Consider the following 18,482-nt stretch of genomic DNA (forward strand, 5'->3'; position numbering starts at 1 on the left):
AGTGTTCCTTTATCTATACTTATAATAAAACTGTAACTGGAAGATTTCTGTACATTTAATATATTTTGAAAATTTTGACCGTGGGAAGCTTTATAATCGATACTGAGTCCAAAACAGATTTTTATTTAATTTTTGTCTGTCTGTCTGTCTGTCTGTCCGAGCATGTATTGTCTTATTTTAATAAAGATCTGCATATTGTCGGAGATCAAGGACATAATTCTTCACAGATAACAGCAAGTCGCAAGGCTTTGTCGTTGCATTCAGCCGTTGTCCCATATGGACAACGGTCGAATGCATGCGTGCCATCCTACTAATATTATTAATGAGAAAATATGTGAGAAAAGATGTATGGATGGATGGATGTATGTATAGATGGATGTTTGTTACGCTTTAACGCCACAACGAATGAACCGATCTGGCTAAAATTTGGCAGAGATACCTACAATATAGTCTGGCATAGCTCATAGGCTTCTTTTTATCCCGGAAAAGCGTCCCCAAAAAAATCCCCATTTGTCTTTAAATGTCCGCGCAACGGAGATGTGATTTTTTGGATAGGCATAACTGACGTGGTTTTTTTAAGTCGACTTATTTGCGGATGAAGTCGCGCGGGTCCGCTAGTTATGCAATAAAGTTGTTCAAATAGAAATAAAATGAATAAAATTATTTTACCGTAAGCAGCACTGCTGAGTTATGGCCTCAAGGGTGAGGTGGCCGGTGTACATGAGGTTTATCTAGGCAGCCAGTCTAACTGTTTTTTGCATATAATTAGTTGAAAGGCCGAAGAGTAACTTAGGCTTCTTCTTATTCCAGTAAAATAAACGGTTTCTAAACAAACCGTAATAAATGCGGACACAGCTAGTAATAATAAATGCAAGTTAAATAAAATCTTTTAAAAAAAAAGATTATCCAAATTAATTAAACACCGTGTAAAAAGCGAACTGAAAAGATGGAAACAAGTTTACTTAGAAATATAATAGGATTATCCTTTTCCGTTAATTAAAACAGCCATTGTATTAATTAATAACTGTCATAAGTATTGAGCCTGTGTATTCGAAAGTGAGCTAGTAGAAAAAAAAAACATTGAATTAAATGAGCTATTCTCATAATCTTCTTGACTTGCTGCCTCTTTGGTAATGTCCTGGGTTCCAATCCTTGGACGGGCTATAAATTTGTGGCCCGTCCAAGGATTCGAGGTATTGTAAGGTATTGTGTTTTTCTATTATGGAATTTTCAGTACCAGCCCGGAGTCAGAAAGTTGGCGGTGTCGACCTCTGTCGACATGTGACAATACAGTCAATGCCCACCAACCCGCATTGGAGCGGCATGGTGGGTTTATGTTCTAAACAGTTACTGGCTGATGATGATTATGATGATAGTCTTTTTGTTCTTATCCCACGTTAAGTGGACTTAGTTGATACGTACTATATCATTCCGTTCCCATTATGTAATACAAAAGATTGAGGTCGATAATTAATTAATCATTTGATTTTATTACTTTTTAATTAATTATGTAGCCTTACAGCCGTTATCTTTTCTTAGCCAGTTTTTCAAAGATGAAGAGTTAATTAACGTAATATTTCACGATGGCAATCTATAACTATTTTTTTATTATATCTGTTTATAATATAAATAGTGCTTACGGTCTCATAAATTTTTTTTCTCGTGGGAAAGTCCTTATGGAGACCACACAGTGTTTATGTCGGACTCTTTCCAACTGAAACCCCACGGTGTTCCAATTCGTCGCAACCCAGCCAAATTTCTAACTCGTAACGTCATGCTATATTGGCCACGCGGGTATTTTACTCATAGTCTCCTAAAATTTATTTTTCACTATCTAAGTAAGATTATCTTGATGTTACATTAATATTGTATGTAAGGATTACAACATGTTTTGTTGGTGAGACAGTGAAAATATTACGACGTATGAGTAAGTATAGAGTATCAGCGTGGCCAACATAAGTCAAAGTGAAATATTTGTTGATTCAAATAGGCACTTTTGATGCGGACATTACGTGAACAATGTGTACACAGTAGTGAGATATTGGCGTTAACTACATCGAACTACAGTTATGAGGGTACCAACCGCGCCCTGGCCCAAAATAAAGCTAACAATAAACTTAGCGTGGTGTTTTTTTTGTTTTCACCATCTCACATTTTCATTTAAAATTAAAAAACAACCTTTCTGATGATGCAGTCTAAGATTGTAGCGGGCTGACTTGTTAGGGAGTATAGCAATTATTAAACTCATATCCCTAATCGGTTTCTATGCGACATCGTACCGAAACATTAAATCGCTTAGCGCGACCGACGTCTTTGTCGGTAGGGTGGTAACTAGCCACGACCGAAGCCTCTTACCAGACCAGACCAGAGGAAATTATGAATTCCCAAATTACCCCTGCAGGGAATCGAATCCGGGACCAAATTCGTAAAACCACAGCGCACACCGCTGCGATGGGGAGGTCTTCGAATGTTCCTGGTTAGAGGAATAACACATACCCAAGCTTATTTATCATTAACTTAACCTTATAACCCACTAATAGGAGTTTTCTATAAGCGTTACATACAAAACAAAACGTTAAATACAAACTTTGAACTTTTTAAGAGACATTTAGAAGTGTCAACTGGTGTCAAGTGTTTATTGTATTATAAAAGTTGATAAAAATAACGTTACGACCGGAACGCACGGTAACGCGAGTGAAACCGCGGGGAACAGCCAGTATTTAGTAATATAGCTAAAATGTATTCATAAAACCCAAATGAACCATTTTCCCAAAATAATATAAAAAATATATGTTTCTACGTAAGCTTTTAAGAACAGTTTTTTCCATTTAGCTCATTATACATGGTTTGACGTAAACACACGCACGTAACGTGCGTCTGCGGTCTGATACGAGGTAATTTGACAGACAAGCCAAAATATTCTTTGTACTAACCGACTTCCAAAAAAGGCAGACGTACTAATACTCCGATAGGTTTTAGGGATTTTTTTATGATTCCGTACGCGAGTTTATCATGCTTTTTTTAGTCCGGTTATAATACTTTTCTAATATGTTCAATTCACCTAGGACTGAACATATTAGAAAAGTATGATAATGATTTAATAACAATAATAAATCTTTCGTTTGAAAGAAAGGAAAATAACAACATGTAAAGTACACGCAACAGAATATATATAAAGGAGTACATAACAAAAGATCTTAAAATTAGGTAACTAAATAAAATTAAGTAACCTTTAACCTACACAGAAAACCTTTAATAAAGACAAAATATAATAGTGCTTAATCAATAAGATTAAATTATAAACGAAATTATGATTATGGTCACTCAAAAAGCAGGAGAAAGAAATTAGTAATTACGAGGTTTTGTCGGCGTTCTTTATCCGCGTTTATTACGGTTTTTAACAAAACCCCGTGGGAACCGTTTGTGTATTTGGGACAAAAAGCCAATGTTACTCTCTTTACTGTCGACTTAGACCGCTTACCGGTTTCCTCTCAGAATGAGAAGGGTTTGGGCCGTAATCTACCACGCTGGGCCAGTACGTATTGGTGGACTTCACACGCCCTTGAGAACATTATGGAGAACTCCCAGGCAAGCAGGTTTCCTCACGATGTTTTCCTTCCACGTTGAAGCAAGTGATATTTTACTTGTTTTAAATCAGAGGTGTGAAGCAAGTCTTACTTCTCCCGACGAGCTCTATCACAAAAAAAAGTTTAAATACTTATGCCCTTTTATGTCCGTCCTATCTGTCATGATATATGTAGTTTATGTTCTTTATAAACAACAAATTTCTTTAATTAAATGTAAACGGTACCATCTTTAGTACAATGTTTAATGTTTATGGGTAAAGCTTAAAATAAATGATATATTTATTTTTATTATTTAGTACGTTACCTACTGAAGTAAAACTTATAATTTCTAATCGTGAGTTGTTTTAATTGGAGAATTTGTTCTAATGTGGTCGCAAACATAACTTTCTTCCACGCTTCTTGAATCCTGCAAGATGTCCATGTAGTTTAACAACAAAGTATGGCCTTTCAAAAGGAGGAGTTTTTATATTGGTTTACCAACATTGCCTTTGCCGTCGGGATATGCTGAATGCCGATGTCCGTGCATAAAGCTGTAAGGCCTTCAGCGAAAATCGTTTGGCAATTGTGAGTATAAGGTACGCTACCCTGCTCGATACACTTTCTACTTGAACAATGTTGGTTTCGAGACGCTTTGTGATCAATTAATCCAAGGTTGCCCTCCCGGCAGTTAAACAAGTTTCCGGGTTCACAGATTATCGAGTTTTATTTCTTGGTTATTAACCCCCGACGCAAAAACGACGAGCGTGTAAGTTCGACGTGTCTGTGTCTGTCTGCGGCATTCCAGAACGGTAGAACCGATTTTGATTTTGTTTGTTTTTGTTTGAAAGATGAATTACATAAATATACTACGACAAACACACATCGCCGTCGAGCCCCAAAGGAAGCGTTACTTGTTTTATGGGTACTAAGATAGCTGAGGAATATTTTTATGAATATAATACACATAAATACTTTAAAATTCCGATACAGATAAACACCCAGACACTGAAAACCATTCATGCTCCTCACACAAACATTTTTCTTAAAACCAATAAGAGGTATATAATACCCCTAATAGGTGTGTAACCTTTAACTTTAAGTGAAAAAAAACATTTTTATGACTGGACGGACTGACGGATGGACTTACAAGGTAGCTCAATAAGTTGCACTATATTCGATGAAGACTACAGTATTCATCGAATGGACAGGTCACCTAAATATTATACAAATTTCCTGTACTTAAGGTTCCATGAAGAATCTCAAAGAATTGTCAAACTCTACAAAGCCTAGTAGGGCTTTCATATCATTTCACCTTATCTCTTCTATTACTTGGCACTAAATTGCTATTCATTGCCCAATTTATTGATGAAACCATAGTAGGCAATTGTCATCCTACTGAGAACAATTAAGATTCTCATAATATGAAGTTTGCCGATCCATCATGGCCACCGTATAACGGCAATCAATTAAGTTAATGTCAAAAAACTCGTCATCGTTGATGATAATTTTGATCAGCGTCGGTGAGTTGATAGTCAGTTGCGATTCCGATCTCGCCACGTCAAGTTGTAGTTGTACTAGACGTTCCGTAAACTTGTTCAACGATCGTAAACAGTAATCCTAATTAATCGGAAAATTTGTGATCTTTCGGAGTTTTCGTGAGTGAAGTGTTCTGTTTAATTAATATCTGTAGAAGTGTATCTGATCTTCGTGGCTGTTTAAATTAGTTAACGTTAGTTAATCTTTTGTCCCCTTTATACTATTTTCTCGATTGAAATGTGAATGCACTTTGGATGAAACCTGTTTCTTGAGGTCGCTTAATATTTGGTATTTCATTAATATTAGAATATCAGCGTGTTTTAGATATTTCGTAAACTCAGAGCATTAAGTTTAGTGTCCATCGTTTAGAAATATAAACTTTAGTTTAAGATAAACTTTAGTTTTGCTGTTGTAAATACTAACCTGAAAAAAAATAGTAAAAAAATAATAATTTAAAGACGAAAGATTTGAAGTAGACACCTAAGAAGTGGATAAACCTATAATAACAGATAATAAATAAGCGTTTATAGGGAAATTAGTTCAAAGGAATCAAGTGAATAGATAACACAGCGTTGATTCATCGTTTAACTAACCTGTTGCTATTTCACACTTTATTGATAGAACATCATTGTGTATCTGTACCCACATTACAAATTAAAAAAAAATGAAGATAAAACTCAAAACATTGTAAAGTATTCATCGTATTCATCGTTAAGTCAACATCTTCTGAGGATGGTCCGGTTTCGGAGCGAAACGTGCGTAGAGAGAACATTGTCGAAGATCTGTTTGGTGTGAAGCATAAGGATTGAAGATATTATCAATTACACCATAAAGATTCTCCGGCTTTTCGCGATGTAAAGCAAATTAAGCTTAATTTTCGTGATATACAAAACAAAGTATTAAAACGAGTAGTTCAACAATAACTAGACCACGAAGAAAAAAAATATTATTAGATTTGTTGAAAAAACTATGAGATCTTGATGTTTGGCAATTATATAGCTCGAGTCCTGTAGACGAGCATAAAATCGCCCAACCTTATTTATAAGGAAAAGCAACCGGCCAGCGTTCGAGCGTTAGAAAATAGCTTTTATGACCTTAGCACGGCTTGTCAGCCAAGTCTTGCATCCAGCAGGGCTAGCACACTAAAAATTATATCCCCTTATTATATCCCCTGACAAGGGATATATATAATTATCGTGTCCACTTGCTAAAGCGCGGGAACGGGTAAAGGAGAAATTTACCCCCGTTTATTATCACTCATATATCATTTGGATATTATTTCCACTTGTGTGCCAGTGCACTGAGAGTTGATTAAGCTGTGGGAGAAAATACATTTTTGTCCTTTCCCGGGATCATAATTTTCTCCTGCCCATGCTAGCTGCGCTGGAAGACCAAGGATACTAAACCCCGGGAAAATAAACTTTAACCTATTTTTTATACATCCGAGGTAGAAGGGACGATGCTACAAAATTCCCAGCATTATAATATACCATTCAGATTTTTTTAAGAGGCACAGAACTGCTGTAGTTTGGTATTAACATTCATTGTTCGGATTATTCACAGCCTATTATAACAATTATATTTATTTACGTGCTATCAATATTATTATTTTTGGAACAGGCCTTCTCTTTTAAAGGGTTTTAGGGATTTAGTCAATATTGTGGTATCATGTGGGGCAAAGGAGTCAATGCCAACTTCCTTATTCCAGGTCGGTGCCTATACAAATAGTCCTACACCTAATATTTTTTGGACCGACACGGGAATCAGGCATCGTGATTTCATTCCAGTCACTATTCCGAACGCAGTCATTAACATATATTGTAGATACCTATGTAATATAATATATATTACTTATTTATATACGCGTTTCTGCGAAAAAAAACCAGTTGAGTATTTATATCTTAACTACTTAGGTAAAGAGTAAAAAATGTTTCGTAACTAACAAATACTATTCTTTACAAATAACCTACGTATTCAAGCAACTTGGCGGGTATATATATACTCTACCATTTTTCTCTTATCTTAGATTTTACCTGTGCCCAGCAGTGGGAATTGAATTAGCCGGGAAAATTAAAATAAGATTAATATATTCTCGTACGTAGCTAATTTCTGAGGTTTTAAAAAAAATGTTTTTGATTATTGATAGCACGTAAATAAATATAATTGTTATAGGTAAAACCCGGCAAACCAGTTCTTCCGCGACCGCAGACTAGTGTATTACTTGTGAGTCGGCTGGGGAAAACATAGGTAGGAAACTAGTAATTCCTAAGTCGTACTCATACTGGTAGAGGTAGTAAAAAACCTTTCTTTATTTCGTGGGTTCCACATGGTAGATACCTCGCCACGGGGAGGCACAGTAGTTATGTCGGACTCACACCGACTATAACTCTACGGTGTTCCAAGTCAGTCACGTAGCGGTTTTGCATACATCCGCGTCCCAGCTAGAACCTCCACTTGGACATGTTAAAATTCCCCTACAAATCGCCGAAGGCGCACTGAGAACACAACATGCGCCGTCCAACCCCAACTTAATTGGACTATCGTTACGTTGGACTCATCTCCAACAGATGACGGATTCCACGCATCAATCGTCCGAAGGTTTTCTAAGGGGTGGGCAACTTATTCAGTAAGGAGCCTGCGCCCGTTTCCCTACGATAGATTCGTCGAGATTCCACTTCGCCAAGGCCTCGACAGCACCGCTGCTATAAAACCTTACCTAACTAAAAACTTCTTAAATAGGACTCAAATGTTTTACTGTCTGGCAGATGCTCAGATTATCTGGCCCGGAAGCATGCAATTTTGCACTGGAGCTTCTTTAATAGGTAGCACTGAAAACAATTATTTGGTTGTTTTTTGTGAAAGCTATAAACAAATACGCATCTAACTAAATATGGAACAAGTGATCGAGTTTATAGCACAAAAACAGTAAGTCTATCTTCATGTAAGAAGAATACAAGTTTAAGTCAAGTTTAGTTAAGATTTGTGTCCAATACAATAGCCATCAATACTACGCAGCCATAAAGCTGGTTTTTTTGGGTCTAATTCGGACGTGAATTTAAATTGCTTAATTAAACGCAGATTCGCACAGCAATTTATAGATACCACCTTAATAGGTGTTTATAACATAATATTAATAAGCTTAAACAAACTCGCACTTTAATGTTAATTTTTTTTTTTATTTTTTTTTAATTCAATTTTTTTTTAACATTATAAACTTATTAATTAGTAAAATATGTATTTTTAGAAATTTATTTTGTAGTGTTACCTGTAATAAGCTGAACATGCACTTAGCTCACAACGTAGAAACTTTGACAACAAAAAGTTTTAGTTAATTAAATATATTAACTGTTAGTTAATTCCTAGTAGTGTAATTTGTACTAATTGCTTGGGATTTACGCATGCTTAAAGTATATTATTAAGTAAGGTTTCACATTTCAAGAACTGTCTCATTAATCACATATAAACTATGTTTGCCATACAATTAGACTCAACATAGTCTGCCAATATGCACACAGCTTTAGTTCTTAAAATGTAGATCGCGTATGTGAAAGTGGACAAGGCAAAGTATTCTGTATACCTACACATAACAAGTCTGTTATACACTATAAGACATATATTATACAAATTAAAAATAATACCATAAAGTATACAACAGCCAACGGGAAGAATTTCCCAAAATCACCCCGCTGGGCAGACGGTATAATCAGTAATCTTAGGTAAAGTAAGATGAGGTTCATTTCAAAGATTTCGAAGTTTTCCTTTTAACAAGCGCCATCTCAACAAAAGTTTGGCAACTACTTTGTGGCAATAGGGCAATGTTACTAGTTTTCGGTTAATATCACGTGCGCAGAAAGTTTATAAACTAGTGTAAACAATTGATTTTTAAAACTTATATTATATTTATTATATATATTATGTGTTTTATAATTCTGTTGGAAAAGATACCTGAAATTATAATTATCATATTAATGAAAATGAAATACCATAATATTCAAGCATTTAGTTTAATAGATGATTAAAAAAAATACTTAGGGTTTTATACTTTTGTCTCAAATCTATCAAAATTATTAACGAATTCAATGTATATAACACAGCTTAAATCATCGATGGTAATTTATGGCAACCCCATAAATGTGAGCCGAAATGTGGCCGATGGGGCCACCGTCGTGCGTCAGGGCGGTTTGACTTGTTGAAGGTGATGTTAGTAGTAGCACAGAGGTCGCTGCTGTCTGTTATATTCCATTAGTGGCCTCGAACGACACCCCTGAAGATGGGTAGAGACGGTATTCTCATCTGCCGTCACCGTCACTAACATCCCACTGCTGGACACAGGCCTCGTCTCTCATATGACTGACGGTATTAGTACATAGACCACGCTTCGCAGATGCGGATTGGTGGGCTAGAGTAATGCGTGAAAAATTAAATAAAAGAGTAGGCTACTTACTTATTATAAACTAGATAAACGGAGTTACGGGGTCAAGTGGGACTTATAAAAGGTCTTAACAAAATCATTCCTTCCACTTTAATCTCATCTCCGTAAGCGTTATAACAATTTACACGTCTCCTGTAGTACTCGAGTCTCGTACTACCCCCGGGTCTCCTGCCAGGATAAGAAGATTTTAGGCCGTGGTACCACTGGCTAACCCAACGAAAGCCACGGGTCTCCTGTCAGAATTAGAACGGTTTAGGCCATAGTCTACAACACTGGCCAACCGAGGATGGGTAGAGTTCACATACCTTTTAGAACGTTATGGAGAACTCTCAGGAAAGCGGGTTTCCTCAGGAAATTTTCTTAACCGGTAAAGCAAGTGATATTAATAGATTTAAACGCATATAACTTCCAAAGTACGAGGTGCGTGCTGGACTTAGAACTCGGCCTCCGAAAGCGAAGCCTAAGTCCTGTAGCCGTGGTATAAAATTTGCTCGCCCGCAAACGAGGAGTCATTTTTGAGTATAATTGTGTAATCTACTCAGTATACTTTTACTATAACAAGGTACTTACTAATAATTAGCATGAAGCCACCAGGTTATAAATCATCCAAAGTGTTAACGCATAAACACCTATTCATCGGAAATCCCTGATCGCGTTACCTGTTACTTTTCTAAATTTTCATTTAATAAGTGTATCAACACATAGTCCTAGAGACCGGAGTTACATTCCCTATGGAACGAATACATCTAAAAGGTCATTATCTCAATTTTGTTTAAGCACTTATTTCAGAATTATAATACTAAGTTTAGGAATCTCTAGTTAGGTAATATAAAATTTACATTTTAAAATAATATTACTATGAACGATAATAGCAAGCGAAGTTCACAGAAATTTGATTTTCAACACATAAGTTAAAAACACATTCAACCTACAAAACCAACCTAGATTCTGATTTGATAGAAAACATGAATATAAAGGTATCTACCCAACTAAAGTTGTAGTATCTATTTTCAAACAACCAAACATATAAAGCTCATTAGTGGAAACTTATCTTCCGAATCGAAAAGCACTACAAGTTAACTGACGTAAACTTTATACGAAATTAGTACGAAATTGCAATTTGACAAATTGTTTACATACAGGCTTCTATGTGGGCACATACATTAATGAAATTACCAAAAGTGTCGGTGGATTTGATGCCATGGTATCATTCAAGTAATATTATTACTTACAGCTCCGAATACATTGAAAAGAGCAAGAGTCGAATACCAAAATTTAAGACGGGCTATTAATTAAGTAAACTGTACGGTGTTTACGAAATCATTGTAATTAATCGGCTTTAAAAATTTTAACCTATATTAATTATTATTTCTTTCATTCGCGTATTTAAGTCATCAAGAATGACGATGAACAATGTTGAAATTACTTTTTAATTCCGTGATTATAACATATTTCCGATTTCTTAGATACTTATACATTAAAATAACTTTGGTAAAATTAGGATAAATAAACCAAAATGCGTACATTTTCTTCGTATGATTAACATTAAAAAAAACATTTAGGGTGATAATTCTGTTGTCTGCAAATCTCTAACCTGAATTGGCCGTTCTTAGAGTAGGGAAACTTTTCGTTATATTCTTTGAGCAACATAACAGTATTTTTAGACCTGTCAATTAAGTTTAGTTTAAATAATTGCATAGAACAGAATAATTATTCTCATACCAGTGTTAATTTACATATAAAGAAATATATGCATTCGTTTCATAGGAAATCTTAATATTGTCTCTCAGACTACTCATTTTAAAATCGTTACAAAGCACGATGTCAGAATTACAACCGTGACAAGAACCACAGTACAGACACAGACAGTTAACAACGAAGGTTAAAGTTACAAAAAAATTAAACAAAATGTTAAAACTTGCCGTTTTAACCGCGCTTATGACAATAACTGTGTCGAAAAATTGTGACAAAAAAAACAGTGTAGACATAACAGACGGTGTCTATATGCCAGATGGGGTGATATATCACAATGATTTACTGTATAATACGTTTGAATACTACACTGATAGTAATAACACTGTGAGAGGCTGTGTGTGTGAGATAAAAACTTGTGCATCCAAATGTTGTCCATTAGGATACGGATATCATCGGATCACGAGAGAATGCGTCAAATTAACTGAAGGCACGTTCGATCCACCAGTTTTGGATGAGTATTTACGAGTCGAAAATGTAAATACGTCAAAACACTTTCATTATACCGAAGGAAAGCCGATATGCCGGCGCCCGGAAGCACGCATTGTTGTTTCGCAAATAACTATGGAGTTCCACTTGAGAATTGTAAGTGATTTTTTTTTTGTTTACGTTTAAAAGTAGTTGTAGAAGTAGAACTTTTTGTGGCAGAGCTTGTCTGGAGAATTACTATGCTTATTTCTGCAAGTAAGCAAAATTTTTACAGGCTTATTAGGTTTAACACCAACGCCTTGGGTTGATCAACACAGTGAGGCACGTTGCAGGAAGTGTTCCTTGCATGCTCGCGGGGGCATTGCAATAGAATTTGTCGAAATTATTTTTATTTCTTTAAATTTTTTCGAAAATTATTCTTTACTTAATTTAAATTATTATATCCAAATTAAATTTTATTATTGCAATTGATTTAAATATTAGGATATGTCAACTTAGAACTGAAAAAAATATCAAAATATTAGAATTTGTCAACTTAAAACATAAGAATAATTTCGTTTCTTTTATTTATTTGAACTCTTTATTTGTACACCACTACACAGGAAAATAAAGGACGAATAGAGAGAAACACAAAAACTGGATTTACAATAATTATAGAATTACGGTTTAATGTCACACTATTATTAATAATTGATAATTAATAAGTTATTAAGATATCATGTAATTCCCACATTCACGTCTTTGAGAACAAAAGCATGCCGGTTTTCTCACGATGCTTTCCTTCACCGTTTGGACAAGTGATAATCTAATGGCTTGGCTTATGAAATGGAAATGCAGACGAAGAAAAGTTAGAGGCATTCGAGATCGGCCACACGAAGCAAAGCCGAAGTCCTCACCACTAGAACGCTATCACCTCTCGTGTTTATAGGTTTTGATTTTCCACAACTAGGTAAGCCATCGGCTTTGTCCGTCAATTATTAGTATTAAAAATAAAACTAACTAACGATGACTATACTGCTGATTAAAAAAAGTTTAATTCCATCTAACTCTGTTAAGCTATTTAGGCATTCATTTTTATTTATTTTTTTAGATTTTTTTTTATCTCATCTGCAGGGCTAGCACGGGCGGGAGATAAAAATATATCCCCCGATTATATCCCCTGACAAGGGATAACGTGTCCACCTGCTACAAAGTTTAAAAGAAGTTTACCCCGTTTATTTTTATTTATTAATTTTTTTTTTTTTTTGTGAACAATAACATATCTTAACCACTAATGAATGAAACGATGATCACTGTAAAAGTATGAAAATGCGTAACAGTGATCACGCCCACCTCCAAAACTTAAAATTTACCACTGTTCACTTGATATTTATCTAAATACATTCAAAAATATTAATTAAAATAAAATAAGATACAAAAAAGGGATACATGCAACATGTTAAACTTGATTTCGAGTGTGTGTGTAAGAGTCTATGTATTTTGTGGTGTGTGTGTGTGTGTGTGTGCGTGTGTGCGAGCGTGCGTGTGTGTGAGAGAATCTAATCAATTGAACTTATTTAGTTTAGTTTAAGTTTATTAATACTATTATTTGGATAGTATTTCCACTTGTGCGCCAGTGGTCTGAGAGTTGGTAAAGCCGTGCTGGTGGTAGGTGATAATGGAGTCTCAAATGGTAGCGGGCTAACCTGTTAGACAGTATGGTACTACCCCTAATCGGTTTATACGCGTCATCGCAATAGAACACTCAATCGCTTAGCGACACGTCTTTGTCGGTAGGGTGGTAACTAGCCACGACCAAAGCCTCCCTCCCAGACCAGAGAAATTTCAGAAATTATAAATTCCCAAAAATTTGCCCTGCCGGGAATCGAGCCCGGGCTTTAGTCACAGCGCTCACCGTCGCGCCAGAATGGTCGTCAAAAGTGAAGGCATGAGGAAATCTGCTTTAGATTTATTTCATATGTAACAACATCTCAGTTTCATCCGAGTCTAAGACAATAAATAATTAGTAGGTTGGCATAAATTATTCAAGAGTAGTCAGTAGCGTGTATACATTATTTTATTTACCTACGAGTAGTGCGATTGTAAAAGGTTGTTCATGGATGGTAATACACACAATTGGTCACGGATTGTTACAGACAAATCGTTGTGTTAAACTGTCCATTAAAACACTTGTGGAGTGTGGTTTAAAAACCTAATAATAAATTGCCTTTGCAAGTATTTAAAAAGTATCTAAATACTTGGACCTTGCTCACGAGATTACCGCCATGTGGAATGTTGAGTCGACCGTTATTGTTCCCATCGTCGTTTCAATCAATGGTGTTCTCGCGAAAAGCTTCAACCAACATCTTAAGAAGCTTTCGCTTGGTTGTTGGATCAAGGGTCGGATACAGTAGTCCTTGAAACGGCGCGTATTGTGAGGAGGTTCCTCACTCTGAAGCCCTGACCGCCGGTTGCTTGGGCATTCAAAAGCCCTGCAAGCGGAGGGTGGTTGCTTTTCTTATAATTTTTTGGGTTTTTTTTAATTTTTTATTTTTAGCATTGTTCAGAAAAAAAAACAATAAATTACAGATATGAAAAATTGCCTTTTATAATATATGCAACACGATAGATTTTTTGTTAATTTTTAATTTTTTTTTTTTTAAATTACACAAACTATTAAAATTAGTATTCTTCGCATCCTGAAACTCACATGAGATTATATGGACGCTGCACATTCCTCTAAAATATAATACGTTTAAATATATACAATATCATATTTTAACCATTAAACAGCAATACAGTATAAAGCAGGTAGTACATATATTTAAAAGTATTATACCTACAGTCACAATAATAATGCATGTTCTTAAGCTAACTTTTAACATTCATGACTAGACTATCACAGTCTACTGCTGGGCTATTATTATTGGTATTACACCGGCAACCACGTTATTAGACCGCAACACAGCATTGCAAAAATGCTGCTTAGCGGCAGTTATCAACATGGCGATAGTACTTTCCCGGACGAGCTCGGTCCCAAAAAGCTCCACTACTACTAAAAATATATATAAATAGTTGGAAAGAAAGAAAGGAATAGTAGCAAAATATATGTTTCTCAACATTTGTCTATTTATATTCACTAATGAAAGCAATAAAGAATAAAAAAAGTGATACTTTAAGTCGGTCAATCACTCAGTTTACGTAACTGACAGTAATACCCACCTCAATACTTCGCTTACGAGGCGTGCAATTATGTTATTTTGTGTCAAGGAATTTAATAGGTCCAGGCTGGAGTTATTTTAAGTAGCCTCCACCCCCGTGTCTCGGAGAGCATGTTAAACCGGCCGTCCTGGTTATTATTACTAACTTGCGGTAATAGTCGTTAAAGCCTATCAACGCACATTGGAGCAGCGTGGTGGGTTTATGCTCCAAAACCGTCTCTCCAGAAACGGTGACCAGCTGTGGGATGTTAAAGCATTTTTGCAATGCTGTGTTCCGATCTGTCACTGGAGGACGTGGTTGCCGGTGTAATTACAGGGACATGAGGCTTAACTCCTACGTCTTAGGTTGGACACGAGGCGGTCCGTTGTAGGCAATGCCGTGCACTCCATACATGCGCAAAAGCAATGCATACCCTAAAATTTAATTCTGTAATTTTACGCCGTTTTACTTTTTTATGCTTATCCTGGTCAAAATTCCATGGCCTGCGAAGTATTGCTCTGTTTTTCACATCAGATGGGGCATCTGGTTGGTCCGAAAATTATTCTTCTAAAAAAGAAAAAAAAAACTGAACAAAATACTCTCCATTTTAATGTCAATACAAAGAGGCATAAGTTAAAGCCGCGTTAATTAATCGATGGATCTGTCTTTTCTTAGCATGTTTTATGTAAATGCACACGTGCTCTGCAATGTTGATCGGAAATTATAATGAGCTTCTAGGAAAATTTGAAGTTAAACGTAATTCAAAAGTGAGGCAAATTAGATGACAAAAATCCTTGTATTCAAGACCTACAGAACTTTTGAAACGTCAAGTCTGTCTGTTTTTAGTGCCTCTATCACCGGTTCGAAAAACAAATTCCACCTAGAAGAAGTGAGTAAGAAACCTTTTACAATTCAACAATTAATATTCTGTTTTTGAGAGATTAGCAGAGCCTTATCATTAAGAAATTCTTTTAAAACTACCAAAGACTTCATTTTTTTTTTTTGGCGTGGTGGAAAAGCTTTTTTGCTTCCTCCGACCTTTGGGCTGGACGGAGACAATGTGGGACTCGTCTCTCTAAAGGGGGTATACCCAAACTAAAAACTACCACGGCATGTCCCTCTTGTTAGCTTTGTAAGACGCCCGAGGAACCCGTTGTATACCGGACGACCATAGACGTCTATACTATAATCTATATCTAGGTATATATAGCTGAAGAGTTTGTTTGGATGAACGTGCTAATATCCGTCCTTCCCGGTTCGAATTGAAACATTTTTTTTTGTTTGTAATATGATGACAGACCCTTGACTGCACTATCTGCTAGTAATTAGTGATGATGCAGTCCAAGATAATAGCAGGCTAGCCTTTCAGGGGTATGGCAGTTAAATCAAACCTATACCCCTTATCAGTTTCTACGCACCTCGCATTGACGTGGTAGGGTGGTAACTAGCTACGGCTTAAGCATCTCATCAGACAAAGACCAGACTTGACCAGACATTACTTCCTGTATTAAGAAGTTCCATTAAAGTTTCATTACATATAGAAAAATCAAAACAATGATCGATTAAGACTTCATTCAGACACAAATACAACATCGCATTGTGCATTTTAATTACTTGTGTTATTAATAGTGTTAAATAAGTAAAACTAAATACTCCATAAATATTCAAGGGGAAATATCAACATTATGTGATTCAAGGCTGTACGTTGGCTAGCAGTAGTATCTTAATTGAATACTTTGCGTAGTAGAAGATTGACATCGTCCTTACTGTCATACTTTACTACATCGTCCATTCGTCCCTGCTTTAGAAAATACGACAAAGTCAAAATACGTCAAGAAAGTACGTCAAGTTTAAGACTAGACTTTATTTTTAAAGAACGAATAACGTTATCTTTTCGAAATTCAAATTTACTAAGGACACACAGATTTTAAACTATGGTTCAATCTCACAAACCGGATAGTTCTATTCGGTCATCCATCTTTTTCTTAATATAAATCAACCCTCATATTTCCTTGGGCAGTTAGCTCGAAGCACCTATGGATTTTGGAGTTGAAAATATTAATTTCAAAGGTGTGGTGAATAAAGATGTCACAGTTGCGAACGGGTAGCAGCGTCCTCTAACATCTACTGCGATCAGCAAACAGGACACAAGGAAACAGGAAACAAGACAAATCCTTCCATTAGGAGAGGCATTTAGTTCAGCAATCGATTATTATATGCTATAGATTCAAGATGCTGAAATGGCAACCCGGCAAGCGTAGTGTTGTTCGACCCTCAACGAAGTGAACAGAACGACATCAAACGAGTTGCTGGAAGTAACTGGTGACTAGCGGTTTTAGATTGTGTACTTTTGAACTGGCTTCAAATGAACTGCCTATATTTAATAGTAGACACCAATCAGTTAATTTGATGATGGCGATAAAAATTATATTATAATTCAGACGCATACATAAAAACTGTACAAACTCAACTACTTTGCTTCTAGAGATTATCTTATTTTCTGACCACTCAATCGATTTTATCTAAAATCTATATCGTATATGCGTAATTTACTGTCGGAACTATGATTTCGATTGCACTTTCTCCTGGGTATCGTTCTTAATACTTTGGTAGAATTTTGTTTTAGGCAAAGATAATAAAAATGATTTTTATCTTAAAGTGTTAAAAAAGTTGTTTTGATATTTAAACATTAACTACTTTAGGTGCAATTTACAGACTGCTTGCTTGGTCAGACCCAGAGCAAAACTTTTTATGGTTCCAAAGGCGCGTTCATATCTGGGTTTTATTTACATGCAAAAGCTTTTTTCCTTTACATTTTAACAAACCTTTTCAAAGCTTGATTTTAATTAAATCTTGAAACTTATGCTTTAGTATAAACCATTATTGATATTAATATTTTGTTGTTCGTTTTAAGTGTTTTTATATCGGCATAGTTGCCATAAACAATTACATATATAAAAAAAAACATAAAACTTGCCATTTCAACAGCAATATAGCATATAATAGAATATTTTGAACTACACCTTTTTTTTTCTTTCAGGATGGGAGACTTTACACGGAAATGCAACAAAACATCCCACCATGGTTGCTGAAGACGCAGGACAAGTATTGCGTGGACACGTTTATAATAGAAAACGAGGATGGTTCGCAGACGACCAGCTTTGACGCTTTGGTTTGTTTAGCGCAGACTAAGGAGGAAAAACAGAATTATGAAGTTAGCTCTTCATGTAAGTAAAAGTGAAACTATACTTAGGCCTAACATCAACACTAACTTCACTCAAATAAGAGCATGGAAAAGTCTTTATGTCGTGTGTCATAAAGTAAGTTGTTACAAAAACTGTGAAACGACACCTAGAAGGATTCGTCCCAGTCATCGTCAAAGTGTTCGCACATGTTCGATGTGCCCTCTGCAGAAGGTGTCCAGCTGCGTGCCTTGACTAAGGCTCGGTCGTTGGGTCTGCTCTGGTTGCTCTTCTTTTGACCTCAAATTTTTTGTTTGAATTTGAGACCTATTTGGTGGCATTTCCTGGGGATGAGGGGACGGGCTATCGTCGTCTACCTCATTTATTGTCATCAATGTCATTTTA

The 18,482-nt window shown here is 35.8% G+C and overlaps 1 protein-coding gene across 4 annotated transcripts in view; it reads left to right on the forward strand.

Annotated features, from left to right (window-relative positions):
• The window catches only part of LOC120628528 (G-protein coupled receptor Mth2-like), a 52,674-nt gene that overhangs the window by 14,497 nt on the left and 19,695 nt on the right, over nucleotides 1-18,482 (forward strand). For 2 of the 4 annotated variants that reach the window (XM_039896913.1, XM_039896911.1), the window contains exons 1-2: nucleotides 11,405-11,871; nucleotides 17,936-18,122. In XM_039896913.1, coding sequence (XP_039752847.1) covers nucleotides 11,443-11,871; nucleotides 17,936-18,122 — 616 coding nt within the window. In that variant the 5' untranslated portion in view covers nucleotides 11,405-11,442. Of the gene's footprint in view, nucleotides 1-11,404; nucleotides 11,872-17,935; nucleotides 18,123-18,482 lie in introns of those variants that run through there. The other 2 variants (XM_039896912.1, XM_039896910.1) reach the window with 1 other exon arrangement.

Source organism: Pararge aegeria, chromosome 13 (genome assembly GCF_905163445.1).
Source record: "Pararge aegeria chromosome 13, ilParAegt1.1, whole genome shotgun sequence".
Lineage (NCBI taxonomy): Eukaryota > Metazoa > Arthropoda > Insecta > Lepidoptera > Nymphalidae > Pararge > Pararge aegeria.